At 37.2% G+C, this 25,715-nt stretch overlaps 1 protein-coding gene across 2 annotated transcripts; it reads left to right on the top strand.

The window, feature by feature from the left end:
- The first annotated feature begins 1,728 nt into the window (after positions 1-1,728).
- On the top strand, positions 1,729-25,666 carry LOC110850823. 2 transcript variants are annotated; one of them, XM_022098403.2, is made up of 19 exons: positions 1,729-2,119; positions 10,308-10,428; positions 12,097-12,764; positions 17,554-20,584; positions 21,748-22,366; positions 23,083-23,155; positions 23,256-23,323; positions 23,390-23,557; positions 23,617-23,725; positions 23,834-23,893; positions 23,976-24,046; positions 24,119-24,158; positions 24,247-24,293; positions 24,430-24,527; positions 24,599-24,612; positions 24,703-24,770; positions 24,866-25,017; positions 25,091-25,143; positions 25,223-25,666. In XM_022098403.2, exons 3-19 carry the CDS (start codon positions 12,719-12,721, stop codon positions 25,399-25,401), a joined length of 4,896 nt encoding a protein of 1,631 aa, XP_021954095.1. In that variant the 5' UTR covers positions 1,729-2,119; positions 10,308-10,428; positions 12,097-12,718; the 3' UTR covers positions 25,402-25,666. The 2 variants fall into 2 exon arrangements, with proteins under 2 accessions (XP_021954095.1, XP_021954103.1); XM_022098411.2 differs by lacking the exons at positions 1,729-2,119; positions 10,308-10,428 and adding an exon at positions 11,001-11,364.
- Positions 25,667-25,715: the final 49 nt, after the last annotated feature.

Raw genomic sequence — 25,715 nt, 5'->3', positions numbered from 1 at the left:
GAAAACCCATTATTTTCTGGTCATAATTTGTACCCTAATTTATACTTGTATTTTGAAATATATTCTATAGTACAATGCCGCGATTGTATTGACGAGTATAAACTTAAGACAACGACGTAAATCATTTATTCATTGATTATCCATGTGTATTGATGCTTCCATTGCTGTCCTTGGACAGTTTTTTCTCAATTCCAGCTTGTATGAAAGGCCAGTCCATGTATGTCAATCAATACCTGGTCAATATTTGCAATTAATTGAGAACTCATATCACAAGTTCCGTGAAAGGAAGTTTTGCTGGAGGAAGAGCTTTGACAAGTGCACATTTGGAAAAGTGGAATAACGAGCGAATAACGACCCATTCCATGTAATGAAGACAGGTCGTTCTTTGTTTGAGTACTTTGAGTCAATAAGTGGATGTTTTCAAACAACTGGAATTTACGGACGTGTGTGTTGACTTGACGTTGATACATTAAGTATCACAGTTGGCACTTGTAAATTTTATGGGTAGCATGAAAGTGATGATTTCGCATGGACAAATTATTAGTCAAGCGCTCTGAAAAATAATATTTTTGTAATAGCGCAGGCAGGTATACATATGTCCTATTAAATATCATACACTCGTCACTCGTTGAGAGTCCATAGTCCAAATGTAGTTATATGAAATCGGGTTGACTGGATAATTAACGGACAGTGGATTATGGTTATTTTCATTTTTCTGTATATTTTAGAATTTATATTTAATTCGGTAAGTGCATATTAATCAATATGTACAAATACAATTCACGCAGGATTCTCGTTGAAAACATAATTTCGTAACACGCTCGAAATGTCACACAGTAATTCCAGTCTTCACATGTAGCTGGGAAATTGGCAAAACGAATATTATACACTTGACAAGTTATGCCGGTGAAACCTTGAAATTTCATACTTCATGAATTATAATACATATCGCATTTTGTATGTGTGCCCTGAAATGCTCGTAATACTTCGCCTTGTCATGATGCCACTGGACGGAAAGCACCAATTATCCGTTCAGTTTCGAATGACTGCAGTAAATACCCGGAGCCAGCCACATTATTGACCATGTATGAATTAGTTCGCATCTCCGCAATTAGCTAGGTACATGCATACATAAGTGGGTAAAATGATGAGTAGTTTTAGCAAATGCTACGTATAGCAGGAAGACTTAAAAATATGCAACAATGTAAAATATATACTCATGGATTCAAAAAGCAGTCCTTCCTTGTCGTCGCCAAACCAGACGATTGTCATCATTTAGATATACACATTGACGTGTTATGCATTTGGTGAAACGAGTAAAAGCATGAAATGAATTGCAAAATCGCCAGGGGCACTTCCACACCAACCAACAAAGCAACCTCTGACGTGCCATTATAGAAGAACTAAATCCATCCTTATTGTGTCTGTCTTCCATTGTTAATTCACTGCTTAGATTGGATTAAATTCACAGGTAGTTTGCCTCGTAAATAAAATATACGATTTGTGGAAAGTACATGCATTCCGTACTAATGTCCAAAATACTGCAAGCATGCTAAGAATAGTTAGTTGAGAGACTGACTCCAAGTAAGCTGAGATGCATTTTATGGACGGACCCTCAGTAAGTAGATTGTCGAAAGCAAGGGACCCTACCTGCAATCTAAAAGCATAGAAGTCGAATCGAAATGTTTGTGTCCCACACAACACGAGAACAACACAATATTTTTGCTAGTTTGTTAGTCATCCCGTTGCTTGCTTACAAGAAAGTTGCCCCACTCTCCAAGTACGATATAACTGAGTCATAGTGGTCACATTTTTTGCTCGCTTACTCAACTCAAGGTTTCGTTTAAAATTTAAAAGGAAACTTCATCGATTCGCCATAATGCTGGACACATGTCAGTAAAAGCGTCACCCTTGCAAATATTTTAAGTTTCGCATATACTTAGGATTAGACCCATCTGGGGTGGAATTTATGTGCAGTGTTCCATGTAAATAAGTGGTTGCGAAGCTGTCCTTAAATTGTACCTGTGAAGTGAATATTGTGAGAACGTCGGTAGTAAACGTGTTATAAAATGTTTTTGTGATATTAACAAAAGTCGAAATGTTCTGGAATCGATTAAAGGTAAAAATTAATTTCATAAAAGTGTTTGCACTTGCTTTTCGGATTGGTACGAGTATATGTGTGCCATACCCAAATGTCATCATTTGTGAACTACTACATATAATTTCTCTTCTTCAACAAGTACGATTTACACCACACAATGTGTCACTCTAATCTAATTGATATTATTATACATATAGTATGTTTATTCATTTTAGTATAGATTATATTCGCAGAGATGTATGTATGTGTACAATTATTCCTTTTGAGAAAAGTCTAAACGCCCAGCGCTTGGTATTATTTCATTGTACTTAAGTACTAATGATAAATAAGCGACATTTTAATAAATTTCGCTTTCCCTATAGTTTTAATCATCTAATTAGTAAGGATTTACTAATTGCTCCACTTTCACAAGGATGAATCGCACTAATTTCAATAAATCAGTCCAATTTAATTTCGTCAAATATGAGAGTTTGTAGACGACATTTTAATCTCGAATCTCATTTTTTAGTCACACAGCCTCGCTGCTGGTTTGTTATGAATGCTTAGCCGTTCTCACTTTTTTGGTAAACTTAAATATTTGCCTTTTGAGTTATTAAACTTTTCCACGCATGCAAGTTTGTCTCCATTTTTTTTCATTTCTTTGTTTGTTCAATGTACATATAAACACTAAATGTAAAGTACTATTGTCGGAGTATAGTAAAATACTATACTCGTAGTGCAAGAGCTACACATATGCATATATCCAGCAGCTATACAACTAACTAAATTCTTTTATTTTTATTCTGCATTATTATTACGACATGACCAAGGACCATCTTATTTAAGACAAATCCTTCACTAAATATGGGGCCTAGGACTTTTCGCACCCGTCTTCCGAACTCCTTACTTTGCACCCGTTTTTACCTGATCCTCTTTTCGCACCCCTCAACAGCAAAGTTTGTTCGACGATCTAAAAAAATGACTCCTATGCTATGTACTCTTTGTAGGGTGAGAAATGTCCAGATCCCCTTAAGAACAACTGTATTAAGTAATAACCTACGAAGACACTGTCGATTTTTTGTGCGAAGGTGACATTCGTGCGAGGTCGTTGTAACAGTGACAGGACAAGTATAAAGAGGTTTGGCTGAATGGGACACAAGTGACACGGCATGACATGACACGATCGCATATTAAAAATGTACAACACTAATTACACGCTAAAAAATTCGTACGGTGTTTAAGTACGGACGTATCGAAAATTGCCCCCAGAGCCATCCCCACTTAATCCAAGTAGAATCGCACTTCGTGCAAGTAGGATTGTGCTTGGATTAAGTGGGATTTTACTTGGATTAAGAGGGGAAAGCTCTGGGGGCAATTTTTGATACGTCCGTACTGAAATACCGTACGGATTTTTTAGCGTGTATATTTATTGTTGTGGTGAAGTAAGAGCTGGTGTGTGTTGAATTATTTAGCCAGAGATCAGACTTTAACTTGTAATTCGTATATGTCACAATGAGTAAGCATAAAGATTATAGAAATTGAGTATTACACATTTATAATTTTAGTAAATACGTCTGTTTTCAGTGCCTAAAACTTAAATCTGTTCCTTTCGAATGTAGTTCATTTTGGTACTCTTATATCCCCCAGAAAAATTTCAGACTCTACGTAAATAATTTTCTTCAAGTCGGTCTCATCTTTGTCTCAACATTTAAATAACGATTATTGTTATAAACTGGGTTGTAGCTTAATTGTCAGTGCTCTCGTGTGGACATAATATTAACGAGCTGAGAGAGTAAAAATAGTATATACTGGCAAAATTTCGCACCTCTCTCTTTTCCACTGATTGCTGCATTCAAAACAGCAAACTACAACTTGTAGTCTATAAGTTTATACTTAGGATTAGTTTGCTTTGAATCAAACTTATTGCTTTGTATTTAAAATCTCCCATCAAACAATCTAGAGGCACAAACACGTATTTAAATGGAGATGATCCTTCGTCAAAAGGGTGAAAGAGGAAGAGGAACTGATAAACTCTCATGTTATGAGTGCTGATTATCATTTATCGTGACTCATTTCTGACACGGGACGATAATTAATGCGATTCGATATAAAATAAATATGCATACAACTTGTAGTACAAATTCCTATTTGCTTCTATAAGTATGTAAAATGGAGTGCATTCTTCCACGCTTGGCTAGTTCGTTCCGTGGTTTTGTTGCGAATGGAAATGATTGATCACAATTTGAATGAATGAATGAATGAAAACCCAAACCATCAAATTCCCTCATTTCATTATTTTTAAGTATAATAAGAAAGAGTGAAAATGGGATTAATTATTAAACTCCATCATAATTATTATCTAACAAGGGAGGGATGACTCTTGGGTTTTGTAATAGTTGAATAGCGTTGGAAAAGAAAGTTGATTTGCATTCACAGAGTCCAATCTCCTTTATTAATTCTAAACATACATTTTTAAATAACAATTCATTTGTGTTATTATTATTGCATTGAGTACCGAATATTTACATATTTGCTTCATATTGTGTTTTGTTCAATTCAACGGTCTTATAGTTGCTGGCATATACACCTAAAATAAATATATGTATTTTTAATTAATGCATAAATGACAACCGAATAAGTAAGTTATCAAGTGTAAATATTTTTCAGCAAGGAGCTATTTTTTAGTTTACTCTAAAGTTTTGTTTAGTCTACTCTACTATCAATCCCACAAAAAACAATATCTGTGTAATTGTGCTGTGCAATAAGATTTGAATGGTTTTATGTAGTATAAAATATTTTAACAATTTTGAAATTCAGTTCGAATTTAAATTTAAAATATACTGTATACATTTCAAGGCCATCTCATGGCTACTTAATACATATACAATTAAAAAGGTTAACTGTATGTAACTACATTTTAATCTAATTGCTCATGCAACTAAAATTCAGAATGGGTTTGTTGATTTCACTGTACACCCTCGATTGGGAAGTGATTCCCAACGTCAACTATCAGCTTGTTTGGTAACATTTTGATAATTTATATTTTAATAATCATTCAAATCTGAAAACCACAAAACACCTGATTTTATACATCAAAACGTAATGCTGTTAACGTGTAGAATGTTTTCTAGTTTTGACACACTGCAGCAAAGTTTGTTGAAGGAGAATCAAGTATCTAATAAACCGTTACAACGCATGTAACCAAGGGGTGAAAGGAGTGTCATACGTCAATGTGAATATCAAATTGTTCGAAAATTTGTTAAGATTGACACTTCTGACGTGTTTTCGACTTTTGTGTCTTATTTGTGTCAAATTTAACAGTTGATAACCCTTATGTGACCTTTATATGACCTCTGAGGTCAAAATGGAGGTCACCATTGAATTCGGGGTTAAATTTCAGTTGAAATTGAAATAGATATGTCCTATGACCTTTACATGACCTCTGAGGTCAAAATGGAGGTCACCATTGAATTTGACATTGAAAAATAGTTAAAAATGACGTGTCACATGTCAAAACTGACAAGTGACACTTTTTCGTCACTTTTCGTCACTGTGACGATGTCATCGTCACAGGTGACGTCCAAACACAAAATGACATGAATTTTCGAATTCCTCATTGAAAAATAGTTAAAAATGATGTGTCACATGTCAAAACTGACAAGTGACACTTTTTCGTCACTTTTCGTCACTGTGACGATGTCATCGTCACAGGTGACGTCGTCAAAGTGTCCATCTTCGAACTTGTCCTGTCCCTTGACGTTAGGAGTTAACGTTCAAAATTTCAAGTCTCTATGTCTTTCCGTTCAAAAGTTATCGGAGCTACGGACAGACAGACGGACGGACGGACGGACAGACAGACGGACATAACGATCTTATAAAGGGCTTTCACCCCTTAATAAATAGGTCAAGCAAAAGCAAATTATGAACCGGTAGCCAAACTCATGTGCATCTGGATGCATGTAATACTCTCGAAAATACTAACAAATTCTCTCACTCATATTGTTCAGCTAAGGAAGGAAAACATAATTTTGTGCTAGAAATTTGTCCAATAACGAAAATACTTTATTCATAAATATTTCTTAAACTTTGTAACACGCGAAAAACTCGTTAAAACTAAATCAAGACGAAAAATTCTGCGCAACTGTGTTTACTACGTACGTTCGCATATTATCTACTCTAATAAAGTGTTAGTATGATCCCTGGGTCCGTCTTCGCAATGCAAATTGCCCCATACAGTAGACAAAGAAGGAAGCGGAGCAACCACTGCATGCATGCACTGCACTGCATGAATAAATGAATACATGAACATGTACACCCCACGTACATACATCACTCATCAATAGTGGTTATCATGATAAGTGATCGTGATAAACACTATTAATTAATTATTTTAGTTTGAGAAACTCTACCCACAGCGAGTGGCATGTCAATTCGAATGTATTTTTGACGCTGAATCCAATGCCGTCAATGGTTTTGACCTGCGAGGCCCCCGTGACCTCGCCGTGACCGTGGTGTCCAAATCTGGCTTATTCGTGATGTCGCATATCAATTCGAATGTATTTTTGACGCTGAATCCGAATCCGTCAATAGCTTGACGTTAATTGTAGAAGTTAACGGGGTTTATGGAACTTAACGGGAGCGTGAAGCGTGGGAATTTAAATAGTTAGCTATGCAGTTACTCCCACGCGACGGGAATTTAAGTAATTAGCTATTCAACTACTCCCACAGGGGGAATCAAATTTTACTGTGAGTCACAGTCTGTGACCAGGTTAATTAAAATGCAGTATGACTTGGGCAAACCCTCAGTCTGATGTATGTATGTAGTATGACAAAGTCTCCACTGGGAATTATTTAAAATATAGTATGACGGATTTTTCGCTTTGGGCACACCCCCCACTGGAACTCTAGAACCCGGCCTTGGCCGGGCTATACGCTAGTAAGTAATAATACGCATATGCCCCTCTAAATTTTATAATATTTATACGCCAATGTAAAGCTGAACTGCAATTCTATTCTGTAATGCAATGGGAAGAACGGGTGTGATTGTGCGATCTTGATTAAACAAAGAGTTGCTGGGCGCTGACCCTTCGCACCTTCCCAGCCTGACATCCGGCACTTTTCTCCTATTCATTTCCATCATTATTTATTCTATGCGAAATGTAAAGGTTTAAACACACAAAATTGAGTTCTTGATTGCATAAACAAGGATAAACCTCGAAGGCTCGGTAACTTTTTCTACTCACACAACAGTTCCTTTCTTTTAAAGTAGTTTGTGATTCCCCCCCGTGTCAAAATGCTAGTTATTTGATAGTATGTGCAAAAATATAAAACCAGTTTTAATTTTGCAAAAATCAAACTTGGTTGCTGCCAAGGATGAGGAATTAAGAGGAGCATACCTGTAACTAAACCACAACGAACATAATTTATTTTTTAATATATAGGAAGATATGTAATCTATAAGTGATGTTATCATGCCTGTGATGATGTGATGATGTGACAAGTCAGAATTTTCTGGGTCTACATTTTTTGTGTATGTACTATGAAATGAATTCTGGTTGCGAAAACTTACCAGTTTTGAAACAGGATTGCAGTCGAAAAGGATTTTTGCATTTAATTTTCAGTCTTGTGAGAGATTTAGTTTTCTTCTAAATATGTAGCTAAGAATTTATGTTATTACGTTGTTTTGTTACCGGGTTGCCTACTAATCCGTTCCCTTGATGGGCATTTCTCTTGAGGAGGACAGACTTGAACCTGCTGTTACATTAGCAATTTGCATGAAATTAGCATGTTAACCTTATTCTGATTTTTCTGGGATTAAACAGTTGCATTAGAGATAATTTGGGCGAGGAATGTACATAACCTTCATTGAAGAATTTTATCTTGTAGTCGACACATCAATTACTCGTACAAATATGTACAAGGGACAGTTGCGCCTAATTTATGATAGTAAACAAGGATGGAATGCCGTATGTGTATTACGCTACTAGAATTTAAGTGATACATTTATGACGTGGTGTAATCCACGTTACGCAAAATTAGGGTAGAAACGTAAACTGGCAAATATTGCACACTTGGTTTATTAAAGTCAAATCTAAACATGACTAAAAGTTCTTTTTGTTGCATGAGGCTGTAACAATTGAAGGAGTGAATGCTTTTTATTTAATCAAAGAATGCAGAGGACTTTGAAGGACGTGTAAAATAGGGCTAAGAAAATGGGGCGTTTCTCTTCAGTTTAGATTAACTCTAGTTCATACGTATGCACAGCAGATAAATTGAACAAAAATCGCGTTCATTTTTTAATGCACATACTGGTGAATAGAAGATTAACTGCAGGCTTCTGGTAATTTTCACCAATTATTATTGTCTGGCATCAGTTGTCTTGAATATTTCTAAATAAATATCAACTTCTATAAATAAACGTGTCGAACATCGTATCATCGTGTGTCTACCATGCATCATATTTCGGATGACCAACACATTGTCTGCATTTTATATATACTTATTTATCTTAATTCTCGATCCATGACTAAATATTTAGCCAAATTGCTGCGATGACTCATACATATTTTCGTATCATCAATCCAAATCGAACCAACATGGTCATCAAGAGGCCTATTTTGATTCAAAGAGGGGATAAAGACTTATTTCGTTCAAATAACGTATGACAGCGACAGCTCAAAGAAAGAACGAAGGCCACTTTTTACTCTGATAATACTGCTCAATACCATACGCGAAGAGAGAAATGTATTGTTCGATAATAATGGAGCTTTAAAGTTCTGTTGCAGTTTGTTCAATTATGCAAGTGGGGGCATGTGCATGAAAATATGTGTCCATAATAAGTAGTGGATATAAATATTTTATTACGCTACGAGGAAAAGTCACGAGCCTGGAGTTTTATTATTTGGGTTTGTATATTGCAATGTTTGACGATGGAAAAATATGGTGGATAATGTCTAATTGTTAAATTGAACTTTTATGTAATATTTCAGACAATTTCTACAAATTGTTATATCATGCCCCTATGTAACATAGGCTATGTTCCACTGCACATAAACCCAATAAATTCCTAAGTACTTTTTTGAGGGACAACAAGCCAAACTTGTGGCGTGGGCAGGATGCATTGTACTTTTCAAAAGTACTTTAGTTTCGTACTTTTCAAAATTTTACGGGTACTCATTATAATCCTAATACTGTAATTCTATTTAAGTTTAGCAACCGATTGATACATTAGGTGCTAAACCAGCCATAACGACCCCACCATCAGTCAGCGACAACGTATGTAAATTCCACTACGGTTTGTAGGCATAGCAGAACAAAAGACAATGCAGTAGTTGACAGAACTAATTTGCTAAACCACACAATTTTTTTCACTTGGGATGTCACTGCACAATTGGATTGTAATGCATCTCACAACAGTCGCCAGTCGCAAGCAATTTGATTAAATGCGATACAAAATACTTTCGTCATGTAAGGCATTTATGGCAACCAACGATTTGTTGTTTCTCACAAGCATCCATTGTTCTATCCAAAGTACATACAGACTTTTAAACGCTATATTGTAAAACCAAATTCACTAGCTCTTTGTGGACAAGTAACGCCTGGAAAATAGCGACAATAGTGACTGATTCTTTAGGAGCATGATTATGCAATTCTGATAATACCAAATGCACATAAATCACTCTCAAGAGTCAGTGCGCATCTGAAGCAGATCTTATTCGTCGAAGTTTTATGTGCGACGTAGACTTGCATCGTGTACTGCATCGACGTCTTAAGATAATTAACTTGAGCCTGTCTTCCTTGCAGAAATTGCATGACGTCAATCTCTTAAACCGCACCACTTAACCCTTTGTGCATGACAGTTGATTGATTTTACGTTTCGATAAAAAATTCGCTCAATATTAAAAAATAACAATTAACAATTGATCTTTAGTATTACTTGCGAGGTACGCAGCGGGTAGGACATTTTGTACGAGTATGCATGAATATTGAATAATCAGAAATACTCAGAACGAGAATGCAACTGACCTTTTAATTTTATTGGCCTACGTAACTGTTGGATTTATTTTGACTGGCACGCCCAAACCTACGCTAGAAGTTTATTGTTATTCGGACTGTATAGTTTGGAAAGTTAATCGAAAGGAAAAATCGTGTCATGAAATTGTATGTATACAATAACGGCGAGAATGTAAACTGGTGACTAACAAAATATCGCTCAATTTATTTTCAGAAATCAAGCAAGGCATATTCAAGTACCTGAGCAACATTTCTCGCCCTCTTTTACGTCTCAAATTTGATCAATACTGCAATTGAGAATCACCCCAAGAATTTCTGAAGTGGAGGACATACAGGTAAAAGATTGATTTAACAGCTAAACCTGTCCAGTATCAAGTTAGCTTTACTCGTTACTTGGAACTTGGATGGGACCAGTCTAATTAAGTCACAAACATTCACAAAACCAAGACGCATTTACCAGGAAAACATTAAGTCGTTCGACTAAATAGTTGATAAAAACTAACTCGCCACTCGAGAATGACGCTGCAAATACACGCATTCCTGAACAATGACCATTTAAGAGGCGAAGACCACAGGTCACACATTGCATTATCTCGTGCACTATTCAGACAAATTGTAAAATCGCTGGAAATATGTATTAAACCGACTCAGTAACAGACTGTGAATTCACATACACACATTACTTAAGCGTATTACGAACAGTGGGCCTGAAATTGTGGGAGTATTCTAACTCCTTTCTTTAGTTTATCTGGGTTCGAACACGCGATACAAACACTAACTATCTGCATATCACACAAATGCAGTTACGAGCACATCTGTCAGCGTGATGTATTTAAATATTATTGAAATGTGAGTAGCTTCAAAAATTTCTAACGGGCTCTGTGGAATTACGTTGGAGTTTATACATTCGCTATACGCTATATGTACATTCATTGGAATTCAGATATTGTCGCAACTCAAAGTGCACAAAATCCGGATGATTTTACATAACAGACCAGTTTCCTCATCATTCCAAATTTCAGCCTATTATTGCGCAGACGACAGAGCGAATTGGTTTATTATGTAGCTCAACACAACTAATCAGTCGTCCTCCTCATTTCACGCACGTCCTCCACAGTGTGTGCAGTTGGAAGTGGGGGACGATTAAAAGAGGAAATTACAAGTGGAAATTTAATCTACGCTTAGCTTATTTTTAAAATACCTCCGTTACTCAAACACCCAAAAGTCAGAAGGAGAAAAAATATAATTGATTATACTTCTTGCTCCCAGAGGTAAAATGAGAAACTAGGAAGTGAGACACTGAAGAATGGATATTGTTTGTCTGCCTACAGAATTAAGCACAGCAATAAAATATAATAATTATTCACGTTTTTTACTACACACTCCATTGAATTATGACATAATGAAATAAAACAATAGGCTGTGTTAAGCCACCCAAAGCACCAAATTCATACTTGTGGGATTGACGTTACGTTTAGTTATTGATTGATTGTGAAATTAGATGAAGACACAAAAGTTGGTTGGGAAAGGACGCCCAATATTATAGTCATTTATTTATCGTAAATAGTCAATTATCATCATTACACAAATTATTAATTAGATTTGTGATCAAATAATAGAGTTTGTTTTGAAATAGAAATGTGTGTCATCTTCCCACATGCTTATCGCAGCGCAGCACAGTCATTGCTAAATAAATCTCACTCAGCTCGCTGTAACAAATCTGAGCTGGAGTTTATCCTAACAACTAGGACAGATAAGAAGAGAGCATAACAAATGTTTGCAAGACATGTTGCAGATGACAGGAGAAGAACAGTTAGTATTTTGTGGTATTCTGCAACAAGTACATTCGTAAATATATGACCATCATAAACCGTAGTTTTGCAAAAGACAACCACACGATTCAAGTGTGCATATAACGATATATCACTGCCATTCATGAGTCATATTCTTGTTTTGAAATTGAAAATACAAAAGTGAAACTTTATTTTTCTTTTTTGTTATAGAAAACCCGAAGAGGAACCTTGAATCAAAGACAATTTATTATCTACCCTGAGAACATTGTACTTCTTCTCTGCCTCAAGGAATAATTTGGATAAGATTGTGATTGAACTCAAATGTGAAAGTAACTCAAGTTGACGGAATATTGTCTGCACAGAGTGGAGTGTGGTCGTCTCATGCAATTTTTTGTGGTGCCGATATCATAAACTTGTGACAAAAAATGGATAAAGTGATCAATCACATTGTCTTTTTTTGAAAATCAGAAAGGTGTGACCGTCCATCGGACGTCGACTAAATCCAATATTTTCACATTCTCATGAAATGATGAAGAGTAGTGGAGATGAGTGAAAATCCAAGCGTCACCTCCGCTCGTGACGTCGTGATGCATCGTACATTGCACCTAAAAATGTGATAATCTTTGTGGGTTGGAAATGATTGGAATTCGTAATGTGGAAAAATAAACCGAAAGGTTAGTCATTAGTTTTAGGACGACTAGGTTAATAAAGAGTTGCAATAGGACTTAAGTGAGACGATACGGTGAACATTACTTCTTGTGAGTATATGTACATGTAAATCCGTGAAACCGGAGCAAATCCAAGATCTCGACGTTGTCAAACATAGTTCACAATGGGACCCAGACAAGGAAGAGATCGGAGCACAATAAGCGTCAGACGTAAGTTTCTAAAAAATCTTTCCGGGTGTATTATGAATGGTGGAGATTACACTAAAAGTAAATACACATTTCCATCACGAGTTAATATAAAATCTCAAGCAGTTTAAAACTTAATAGTGCTCACAATAAATGGCAAATAATGTTTCCCACACCAATGTGAATTCATCGAATACCTTTAAAAAATATGTGTTGTGCTCTTGGTGCATCGCAGCAGCCTTGGTTTGTGCATTGAAACTGCTTTAGATTAGGTTACGGTACATGGTATAATTCAATTTCTATGTACCTTCAGAGTATTGTAGATCTGCGTAAAAAGACAATATGCAATCATCGCTGTGGTGCATGATTTAAAGTTTAATGGTGAATTTTGCTTGGATATGGATGCAATGAGGATTTCTCAACCGTTCTCCATTTATGTACTTTTGCATCACAGAAGCATGCTTAATTTCAACACGTGAGGTTTTCTGCATTCAGTCAGACTCAGATTTAAGAGACATTCAGATATGTTATGGCCACTCACTTTTAATTTTAAGCTGAACCAGAGTTGTAGGAGGCCGATTGTTAACGACAGGACTTAATTGTAAAACGCTGCCTGTTCATTTTTGCTCCTATGACATATTTAGGCCAACCTGTGTGTGGCTCCACAAGTATGCAGAAAAGTAAGTAGTAATTGGTTGTTAGTAAAATAAGTACAGCAATTACCACCTTGGGTTTCGTTTCATTAATGGGTTATAAATAGGTGACGAGCTTGTTTTTACAGCGAGACCTTTGTAATGATGCACGTAAATGTGTACTAGGAGTGAATGGCTAGGCCGAGATAGTTTGCTAATTCTGTTTGGTAATTCTATTCATATATGTACATATGTATTTACATATGTGTATGTACTGTGTAAAGTTACAGTTCAGAACTTCAGAGATATTCAAAATTTATTAAAGAATCTGAACTGCTGCAGGTAAAAAACTACGCGAGCTAAGATTAATTCCCATTCAAGTGCACCTTAACAATCTTTTTCGATTTACGTAGATGATGAGGGGCTCAATACAGTGCAAAAAATAACAAAAAATAGAATCAAGCTCAAATGTGTAGAGATGCTGCAGATACGTAATTAAAAAATAAAAATACATTTTCTCCTTTTCGACAAGCACTTGCACATATACATACATTTAGAATGTGTGTAGTTTGTATGAATTTCAGTCCACTCAAGCCTAATGAATGATGTTTGTATACAATACAATTTAATGTACGTAGAATTTATAGGTCATCCGCACTGCATTGTCTTCTTCCCATAGAAACGTGATGCTTATAAGTAGCTTCCTCTTCTTGTTTAATGCACTCTGCCATATTCTCCAACTTTATCAGTAATTATCTGCAGTTACTCGGCTAAATATAAATATGTAGCTGTACTCACCTAGTTTAAATTCTGTCTTATGTATGAATTGCACGAGAGCAAGCATGTTGAACAAACTCGTACGTTCATTTTTTTCGTAAAATTAACTTGGCACATTCGTACAATAAATGCTTGATTTTTTCTACTTTTGATAAAAGAGAGACGAACGTAACTACATAGTTAAGCGAGAACCGTTATCATATCAGAGCGCTTTTGTTGTGATCTTCCCTGCAACAAAACATTCGTTAAGAATTTTCATTAAAGTCTGCTAACGATTTACGCCGACTGTCCAAGTATAAATAATTGTGAATGCAACCGAGTGGGAAGTACGTACATAAGAATGCATGCCCTTAAGTTCATGCCATGCTTGGAAGATTACCGTGTAATGGTGCAGGTGTAATCACAGCTCGCTTCTCATTATCAAGACCAAAGGATGGAATTTGATTCAAGGTAAAATAGCATATGTAAAGTGATAAGGATGACCGACGAGAAGAGATGAACAATGAAATGTGAACTTTAACCAGCCAAGTTAATTGTGTGGAAATGTATGATGCGGAAGTTTGCCACAAAAGGAGTGTCATTTTAGGATATGCAAAACTAGTAAAAATCTATTTCCGCCCTCCTCACACACAGACACAGAAATGTGTTACATAAATACTACTATATTTTCACCTTATTTTAAAATAATGTCAGTATACTATATAAAACATTGGTGCATTTCACTGCGTATTTGCATGGCTTAATATGTAGTTGTGCTCATTAATAGTGGGAAATAGTGGACTAGCTGCACAGTGTGTTAACCAGACTTGTGATGATAACCTATCTTCGTCTTCATCAAATAACTTATTGATCAAATCTCTCCGACAAGTTCTGTTAGTGTGATGCAAAGAAGATTGTATGCCAGAATCTTTAAATCTCAATTGCGATTTTGGAGCTGTTGGACGTTAGCATGAAGGTTGCTACATATCCCAAAAATGAAGTTGGTTACGCATGCATTTAAATGTAGCGATGATACGTATACATATAAATCCTTTTCTTCCTCGTGTCTGAAATGTGGGCCAATTAGCTTCAATTTTATGAAGTGCATACATACATATGCAGGTGCAAATTACAGAACGGAATGTTCGCCAAATTACAGTCTGTGTCAAATATTCTACGTATTCGTCCATCCATTATTCGCATCCTGTTGAATTACACTCCATCAATAATGATACTTGATTGGCGTTGAGGCAATGTCATTCTTCTCAGTTGTCAGTTTTATGTGTAGTCATTTATATGTTGGACTGGAGGTGGACGTCGAATTGCATTTGTTGACACTACTAAAAAATTATCTGTTTTTAAATTTGGTTCGTAATAATTCTAACTTGCTTAAAATTGGAAGTATGTATGCGAATTTGCATTTGTACATATTAGGCAAGTACTAAGTAACAAAACAGTCGGTCACCTTGATCTTGGGCATTACAGCATATTTTATGGAGGTTGGTTTGTCCCATAAATATCGTGAATAATTTTGCATTGTACACGCAATTTAAATTAAGCATTTTGGCATTGCATTTGTGGCGTTAGGAAATGAGTTATTATTATTTATCTCCAGAGGTATATCGAGGGAGGTCATTGATTCAGGCATCATTTTCAGTGGTTCAGGTCTAAACTATCTGCTTTGGATTGTTGATGATAGCATTTGATGTGGGCAGCACTTGGACCTTCGTCTCTTGTTTCGTATAATTTGTAGATGCTCTGGTCTGGTTACAACTGACTTATTGACGCTCATTCCTGCGCCAGGCAGCTCCAATGGCAATACGCCAATAGCATTTAATTCATAGAGGTACATATGCATGAAGTGATGATCTGGTTACTGTACAGAAATAACATTGTTTTATAAGCACTGGTTTCTAATTATAATATAAAATGGGCGTTGTTATTTCACTAAACCACTAATATTGGTTTTATTCAGGCTGCAAATTCACGAAATGAAAATTTACAAGCAACCATGTTTTAAAATGCCGATATTCAGTTTTGACTATTGCAAAAAAAGTGTAGCTAGACCAGACAAAAATTGTATTCTCTTTGTATTAGTAATACAAATATCTCGTATAGAATTTGTGGATAGTTTTTTTTACCCTCAGTCGAGTGTGCAGGGATAGTTGTTTCTAGTGGACGCCAATTACATTATGACTTTTAATGACTTCTAATTTGTGGACTTTGACTTTCAAAAGCTCACATTAACATTCATTCAATAGGTTTCAAAAGCTAAACACTTTGAAGCTGTTTAATAACAACTTTCTCAAAACACCAAAGCTGTCGTGTGAACGTGTTAACTTGTTAATTGATTTGAACGAAGGCTAGTATTAACAGAGCTTAGTTTTGAAATGTAATAATTTATTTTTGTCGTTTTTAGCTCGACCAGGCCTGGCAGAAGTTTTCAAAATTGTCATATAAACGTGAAATTTGGGATGAAAATAGAATTGCACATGATTTTTAGGAATGTGAAGTCAATTTCTCATATTTTTGACAGGCACTGGCTGGTTTTACAAATTAGATGGAGAAATTAAAATTTTCAAGGTGGATATGTTGGGAAATTCAATTGTATCAAGCAAAGATGCCACAGGTGTAAAATATTGGTCAGGGGACTCATGTCCCTATCATGTACATACATATTGATACATCAAGTCTGTAGTGTAGGGTTTGACTATTATGTATTCTCATCATGCAGCCAGATTTCGAAAAAATTGAACTCCCTGCAACGTTGATAAATTATAAAATGCGTAAACTTTAACTGGATTTTCAGAATACGAGTTATGGTTTGTTTAGAAGTGGTAGAGTACATATGCCATCGACGGTCGTACAAAAAATAGATAAGCAAATAAAAAACACACGAGTTTTGTATACAGTTGTGTGGCCATTATTGATCATTATAGGATTTAGTATACTTAAATGTGGTTGCTGACCGTATTGTAAATCGTGATGTTGTGTTGGAGTAATTGGGGTTACACATTGACAAGGTAATTGTGCAGTGTTTTTGAGTTGGTTGGATGGAGCAGAGGTGGTCTCTGCCTGACCGGAAGGAAGAAGAGTGACGAATTGGATTAATGTTGGGTTCAACATAACAGGATGAACACTTTGTCCTCTTTGTTTGTTTGTTTTATTACCAATTTGGAGCTCATGTAACGGGATCGAGGCAAAAAAGTATACTATGTATGAAATACAACAAATGGTGGTAAAGGTACATGGATCGAGGCCTGACATTTGTTAATTTTTCGAGAGATAGATTTGGCTCATGAAATACTTACATGTAAATTATCGATTATTGCCTATTGATCCTCAAGTGATTTACTCTTCCTTTCTGATGCAACAATAAAATAAGTATCTGCATGAATCTAACATTATATATTTTAATATTGCAGGACACTGGATGGCCAATCTGGCAGTGAGTCTACTGCTGCTCACGCTAGTCCAAATTTCATCGTGCGACTCATTTCAAATCTCCAGTGGAAGGATACTAAGAACAAGGTTATCTAGACGAGATACCAACCCTCCATTTCCAGTCTACTCCGATGAGGCAGAGTCCAGACAGACTGATGATGACATAGTCACAACAAGCACTGTGGCCCCCGGGGGCAGCCAAAGTCTCGAGGGGGGTCACAGCGGAAATAGTGAATCCCAACAAGCATCTTCCCAAGAAGAGGACGAGACAACCACCACAATTAAACCTTCACAAAAAAGCTCCCACGTGAACTCACTACTTCGTCGGAAACTTAACATTACCTCACCAACCACAACCTCATCAACTACTCAGAAACCTCCAAAATTTTCAGAAGAACTTGACCAAGAAGTTCAACCTACTCAGTATGTTTCATCGTCCTGGGAAGATGACGACCAAGATTCTCCAGAAGAATCCGAAGCCCGAACCCACTCAGCGCTACCTTCTCCAGTGCCCACCCATCCGTCCCAGACCATGAGGACGCCAACCACACCATTTTCCTCAATTCTCATGAACAAAACTTCTCGGCACTACGCCACCAGCAGCAACAGTAACAATCACAATGCAAATATGAATCTTTTCCGTCGCAATAATAGCAATAATCAAAATAATAATGCAGTCATCACAAATAGTGTAAGAGACAGTGAAAGTGAGAGAAATAATGCGAATAATACAAATTTGAACGTCGGGAGTACAACTTTGAGAGGAATTCGACCAACCACTTCTGTCATACAGTTTAATCCCTCCACGTACAACAGAGTAGTCAAAAGGAGAAAGATCACATCCATTCTTGGAAGAAATAGGAATGGAGCAGTAGATTTTGAAGCGCCTCAAACAACGGTGGAAACAATAGGCGACGAGTTGTCCACTGCCACCGACCCTCTAGACGAAGATTTTCTTGTCGATGCAGCAGCAACTACCCTCCGAACCGTAACACTTGTTGGACATCAGAACGGTTCCAGAGCTATTGCAGGATTCAGCAAGAAGGGACCAGTTCGTGTGGTGACCAAAACAAGGCCAAAACCAATCATTATTCGAGATCATGATGCTTACTTTAGAAACTTGACCACGGAGACAGCTCCAACGACGGAGAATGTCTTGTTCGACATGGAAGAAGATACTCAGTCACCAACAGCATCACTGCAGAACAACAACGTATTAGTGGATCACAATCCTCATAATAATAATAATATCAAAGTAAGAAAAGTGAAGGTAACAATGTCAAGAAGACCTGGTCCCGGAGTGGTGGGTGTGGTCACCTCAGATATTCCAGTGCAGGCAGTAACGTTTTCCACCACCACAGAACATGTCACCCCAGTTACGAGTACCACACCTTCGCCTGTAGTTCAGCCAGAGGCGAACAACGAGGCCCCACTTAATGCGATTCGACCTTCGCCAGCTTCCTCAACTCCAGAGGAATTTACCTCAAGACGAGTGTACAAAGAGGAATACGGAATTCAAAGAGACACGTATCAACATGGCGATGAGGACGGATTTCCATCGACATTAGAGAGCGAGGATGATCATGACGATGACCACAATCACGAGGGTTCTGGCGACTTCCACCACAATGGTAGTCGAGAAATGGAAGTAGACGCTACGACAGAACATTACTCTGTCCACATACCGACCAATCCTGGTTATAACGATGCACGATTTGGAAATTTCAAGTTTGAGGGAAGCAGTGCTGGGGGAGATGAACCTCATGACGGATCATCGCCTAGAGTTGGTCATAATCATGTCCGAGTAAGCACTCCTAAATATCGAGACTACTTTTCCGAAGTCCCAACTGCAGGAGGCAATCAAGGAGAACATGTCGACAGCCACAACACGGATAATCTCAATCATTTGTATGTCCATGCTCACAACGGAAGTGGCAGTAGTCATAATTTATCCCTCGGATCGGATGAATCGATTAATCCAAGTCCATCCCCCCCTCATATTGAACCATCAGTTACCGTGACGGTCACAAAGACGCTGGCCCACCATGAAGATATTATTACAACCACACCAAGTTATAACATTACCAACGTTGAATTCCAAATCCCTGCACCCGTCGTTGAAGCAAATACTCACTCACTGAACGATCACTCTTCATCTTCAACCACTATTTCCACCCCAATACTTCCCTTAACGACGGTCATGGATAAAGTTGCAGCGCCACAGGTTACCAACTCGGTGGAGGAACACAACAATTCACAGTCCGAAGTCAGGCCCTCCACGAACATAACGGCATCTACAACAGGACCCAAAATCTCTTCAAAGGATGCAACGTCCGTGTTTTATACAAAAGTGCAAGAGCCACATTTTACCTCAAGCTCTTATGAGTTTAGCACCACACGTGAGTATTCCTACACATCCCAATCCAATGATGAGGATGACGACGACGAACACCACCACAGTCATAATCATGACCATCAACAACATGACCTTTCGTCACCACACCCTCCAGAAGATTCTGCAGCAGAGTCTCAAACCCATGTATTAAACAGAAATTCTACGACAGGCTTATCCTTCGCACCTTCACCAACCCCATTTTATCCCACCCTTGATAACAACACTACAACAAAAATGAGCACAACTTCGACAACCTTTACGACCACGGCAGCAGCCTCTCCATCATCTCAAATTCCAATAATCGTTCCTAGAAATTCCACATCCGTCACAAAACCAGAAACAACTTCTCCATCATCGTCAGAGCATGAAATTGAGCACAACTTCCCTGAAATTTCTCACAACGATATAGAGAGTCATGGGAAAAATGAGTCTTCTTCAGTGGTGCCGAAGGATAAGGTTCACCCTTTGACGAAGGATCTCCCAAAGGTGGTTGTCCCTGCCCTGTACCAAGTCCCAGTCTTGGTAAAAATGGAGCTACGAGTCGCCCAAACAATGTTTTGTTCGAATCTCAACAACTTCAAAGAGATGATCGTGTTCGTTTATGGAGGGAGGAAAAGGTGAGTGAGAATAATGCACATCTCAATCAATGCATGACTGACGAACAATGAGGAACAGAAAGAATGGCGTTTTACGCTCGAGAGGTTCCCCTGCAAATTAATCCATACCAAAAACCCAGACAGATAGATAAATGTCGAATTTTCAGTAGTACACATTTTCAGAGTGGGTAAAAAAATCACTTTGTGGCTTTTGTTAATTGTTGTTTATATTTCCTACGTATACAGCTCAAAGTGCAAAGTAGCAACTCAATTAGATTTACCGAGACTGTAATTAATACTAATTAAACAGCATCATATTTCCCTAAGTTCGTAATCTTGTAGGATTTGTGCGTACAATGTGACAATTTTGTAGTCCTTTTTGAATCTGTCAAGTGTTACATTATCGTCTGTAGTTCTACTTCTATTTATTTATGTCGTATCAATTCAGGACTATTCAGGAGTGCAGTGGTAGAAATGTTACCAGACCGCAACAAGAGATGAGGGTAAAATTACTTATTAGAAGAACGAAGTTGAAGAACTTCCAATTGATGAGTGTTGGAAAGTTTACAATCTTTTGCTTTGCTACATAATACTCGTCGGGAGACTATATTTTTTTATGTTTGTAAAGTAATTATAGTTAAATACGGATGTGTCTAAAATACGCAGCTGTACATACATAGAACATTTGCTATTGTCCAGTACGCGGAACTCTTAACTCAAACGATTGTTTTGCATACAAATTTCTAAATAAGTTGTGCATGTTGTAAGTGCATTTGGAATATTGATATTTAGCGATACACGAAGATACGAGAAAAGGTGACGTCTAATTTTAAAGTAAAATTTTCATCGCTGAAAGCAAACCATAAACACTTCATATATTGAATGGACATATTGCTAAAATAACCCATACTGTTTACTATACATGGTTATTCGCTGAGATGATGTGTGGAAAACACATTTAAATTATAAAATGCTGATGATGCTTTTCATGCTGATGATGAATGTTGCTCCAGCCATTAGACCATGGTACAGTGGTCCCCAGATAATTATTTCTCTAAGCTTTTATCTCTTTATGAACTCGTCCTAAGTAAATTCCAGAACACGAATTCATCATCGTCAATCAATTCCTACAACTTGTAAAATTCCTGTTGTCTTAAATTAAATATTATATGAAATATTTTCAGCGGAGTCGTGGGCCCAGATCAAATTGTGGTGTACATTGAACCAAACTGCACATCCTCTTCCGACATCATTGTTCCCCCAACTGAAGATCCTTCACAAAAGGCCAATGTTTCCACAGTTGTTCCAGCCTTAAAATCGACCTTACCGACCTTACCGACTATCACGACAACAGCCATTGCGACAACCACTGGAGCAACTACACCCAAAATCTCACCGTCCATTGGAAAAAACGAGTCATCCTCCGACGAGAAACAAATCACGTCATTCCCACAAAACTCGAGTGACGTGGTCACTCCAAAACCTGAGAATAAAACCGTGTCATTGCGACGACGTCGGCGTCGGAGATCTGAAAGAGGAGAAAGTTTGATTTTAGACAAAAGGAAGAGTTTGGAGGACGGAGAAGGCACAAGAACGACTGGAAACGGCAGCGGTTTCAACTTGCCACAATCTCCTGGAGAGAAAAATTCTGCGGAGTATGTCTCAGTCTACTTTTACGTGAAGGACAAACTTGGGAATTACGACCAGGAACTGACAATGTCCTTTTATGAATTCTGGAACGAGTCCCAAAATGGAACAAGTGGAAAAAATGAGAGCATGTTCCAGGGTGTGTTTTATCAAAGGGTGAGTCGATTTCATTGGTCATGTCATTCTTTTGCCATCATGAATATGTCATGGTATTTACAATCTCATATTTTATGTTTCGTAGTGTGTATTTTGAACTAACCTTTCCACATTTCAAGGAAAGTGATTCAAGATCGTAGTTTTAAATTGGTTCATATAGCTTTGCATTTTAAATGGGATGGATCAATTGTGTTTATCAATCAGTCTTATTTCTCAAGCAAGCGTAGAGTAATTACAAGAATAACAATTCCACATTTTCTTTTGACGAAGGTGAGATCCTCGCTGCTCATCCCACATACGTGTGTTTTGTATTTTGTGTGAATGCCATAGATTTTCATTGAGTGTTGAATACGGAATACTAGGTCATTGCTTAACCTACCTGATCTTGCATCCATTAGACGCATTATCAGTTCCAAATCTGCATTGTTATGAGCAAACATTGAAAGAAGATTCCGTGATAATCGGATGGGATCAGATTGAATCTTGTGCAACACTCGAGTGATTATTTATTTATATAAGAAACGCACGATTCTTCCACTTTTGTCGGATCGTTTTAAATTCTGAATGATTTCGACCATTTCCTGAACGAGTGCCAATAAAATGCATGTATGTGGGTCATCATTAAGCATACCCAATAAAAATTAGCTTCTACTTAATAATTTGAAACATATTAGTATTTATTAAAGCACATATTAAACTATTTTTGTAAATTATAGGTCAAGAAAGTGGATATGGTTTCCGCCAGCCAACTCATTTCTTCAGAAGATAATGAAAGTAATGAAAATTCAGGCAAGTTCCAAAATACGATTATTTATAAATTCCATGAAACTTTGTTGAGCCAAAATATTTATGTATAATAATATTAACAGCAGTAATTGTTTATTTTTAGGAATCATTGCCGCTATTGCGATTGCTTCCATTGCAGCTACCTGTCTTTTCCTAATTGGAATTCTTCTCGTAAGCTGCTATAAAAAAGCTATAAAAATAAATTTGACTAAAAGCATGAATTTTCATGCAACGCAGTTGGTTCTGAGGCATCGACAATCTCAGACAAAATTTGCCAAGCGATGCACTCCAGTCACTTTGGACGACTACAGTCTGGACAACATCTCATTCTCCAACTCCTTCCGAAGGAAACAGCGTCTCCGTGGCTCGAAACGGTCCTACACAAATGCCGCGTTTGATGACCCTGTAAGTATCTTTTGATCTATACTTTTAAATAGAAATAATGAGCAATTACTCTTGTTTAGACCGCACCATCCAGAGTTGTTAATTTATCCACGCTACACTCTGCACTAACTGACATTGCTGGACTGGACGCAGAGTTTAGAGCAATTCCTAGTGTATCACCCACACTTGGTTAGTATATTTTATCTTGTTGGTGTCATTGTCAATTTATGCATGCACTGGAAACCTCGGAGAAAGTCGCGGATATCTTATTCAACCATGTTTGCTTTTACCATGCAGATGACATTCCTCAAGGAGCTGAATCCAAAAATAGATACGCTAATGTAATTCCCATGCCAGGTATGTAATGCGTAATGCCAATTCATGTACATACATATGTATATAGGTCGACAGAAGTAAATATTTTAATATTTTTTCCCAGACACACGAGTTTTGCTAACATTCCAAGAAGAGCAACCAAATTCGGATTACATTAACGCAAACTTTGTCAGAGTGAGTTCATTGAATATGAGACTTTATGTATAGTGTCAATGGAATAATAAATGTTGTACAATATTCTGATAGGGACAAAATGGTGAACCAAAACGCTATATTGTGACGCAAGGTATTTTATTGTCATAAATTATGACTCATAATGGATTGCTTTTAAGAAGGTTGTTAAATGTGCCTGTTTGTGATTCAACGTTTAATAGGACCGCTTGAGGAAACAGTGGTCGACTTTTGGAGGATGGTGTGGGAGGTAAGTCGATTGTGGTGGTTTTTAGATGGAACAGATTGGTAAAACAGCAACTAATCATGAAGTCGTTCTCCAGGATTCATTAAATTAATTCAGGATTGATTAATGTAGTAATTGTTCTGTTCATTCTTATTTGCAGCAACAAGTCCGCGTTATTTTCATGCTCACAGACTTTGCAGAAGCCGGGCACTCAAAATGTGCTGAATATTACCCACGCTCAGAGACAATAGACTGCAGGTAAATAAATTTCATTATTAATCACTATTTTGAATTTTGTAAATATTAACAATTTAATTAATAATTTGCAGTCAGCTTCACGGAGGTAAAATCCTTTATACAAATTTATATATATGCATACTTATGATATGCAGATATTTGCCATTTGACCCGATTATGATTATGTCTATCCTAGATTTTCAAGTCACTCTAGAAAAGCGAGACGCCACTGACAACTGCATCACTTCCTATATTGTTATCAAGGTACGTTAATATGACACCTTAATATGCCAAGAGAGGCAAATGTGTGACACATTATGTGTCCATTCAGTCTTGTAAGTGCAAATTGTGGTTCACAGGACATGGAAAGAAATTTGAGGAGAGACGTGATTCATTTGTGGTACCACTCGTGGCCGGATAAAGGAGTGCCCCCAACGGCTAAAACAGTGGACTTTCTCCTCAAGTCGAGAAAATTTACAAAAGAGCCAACTCCGGTCGTGGTTCACTGCAGGTATTGATTTTGATTTACCTTTTCCCAGTTATTGTTTAGCAGACTTCTGAAATTCATGTTTTCTTAACTTCAGCCCTGGAACTGGCCGCAGTGGCACCATCGTCGCTTGTGATATTGCGATGAAAGGTGAGCACTACTGAATAAATGCGTCATACATGAGCACAATTAAGTCACAAATGCTAATAGTTAATTGTTTTAATTGCAGAATTTGAGCTTCAGCAGAAAGGCACCGCGGACATTCCGCGACTGGTAGGTCGGTTGAGACAGGATCGGGCCGGGTCAGTGCAGACGAAAGAGCAGTACTTGCACATTTATGAGACCCTTCATTACTACGCCACGAGATATGCTGCCACCCAAATGGAGCCCATTGGAGCCGTCCCATAATTTTACTAACTGCATTAATTGGAATGTAATTGAACCAGTCATTTTGCACAATTTGCGCACAGCAAAAAAAGAGAAAGGTCAATTGCAGAACTAATCGCAATTGATGAGCTATTAAAGAACAGTTGGTCATAAGTCACATTAATCTTTTCGCAAAGTCACCTTCCACTAAACTATCGTTATTTATTGATAATATGCATGTTTGTTATTTTCTGCTGGTGTAATAAAATTAGTGTATTAAATTTCACGATGAGTGATAATACTTGAGCATAATGTGGTTGGATTATTTAGCATCTCATTTGTTAGCAAAATCCAAA

Source organism: Folsomia candida, unplaced genomic scaffold, assembly GCF_002217175.1.
Source record: "Folsomia candida strain VU population unplaced genomic scaffold, ASM221717v1 Fcan01_Sc001, whole genome shotgun sequence".
NCBI classification, from domain to species: Eukaryota; Metazoa; Arthropoda; class Collembola; order Entomobryomorpha; family Isotomidae; genus Folsomia; species Folsomia candida.
The sequence above is the reverse complement of the archived record's forward strand: the minus strand, read 5'-3'. Positions and strand labels throughout refer to the sequence as shown.

Coding starts and splice junctions, on each gene's coding strand:
- LOC110850823 (XM_022098403.2), top strand. CDS start 12,719: ATGGGACCCAGACAAGGAAGAGATCGGAGCACAATAAGCGTCAGAC. Junction 22,367..23,082: donor AGGGTGTGTTTTATCAAAGG/GTGAGTCGATTT, acceptor TGTAAATTATAG/GTCAAGAAAGTGGATATGGT. Junction 23,156..23,255: donor TGAAAGTAATGAAAATTCAG/GCAAGTTCCAAA, acceptor GTTTATTTTTAG/GAATCATTGCCGCTATTGCG.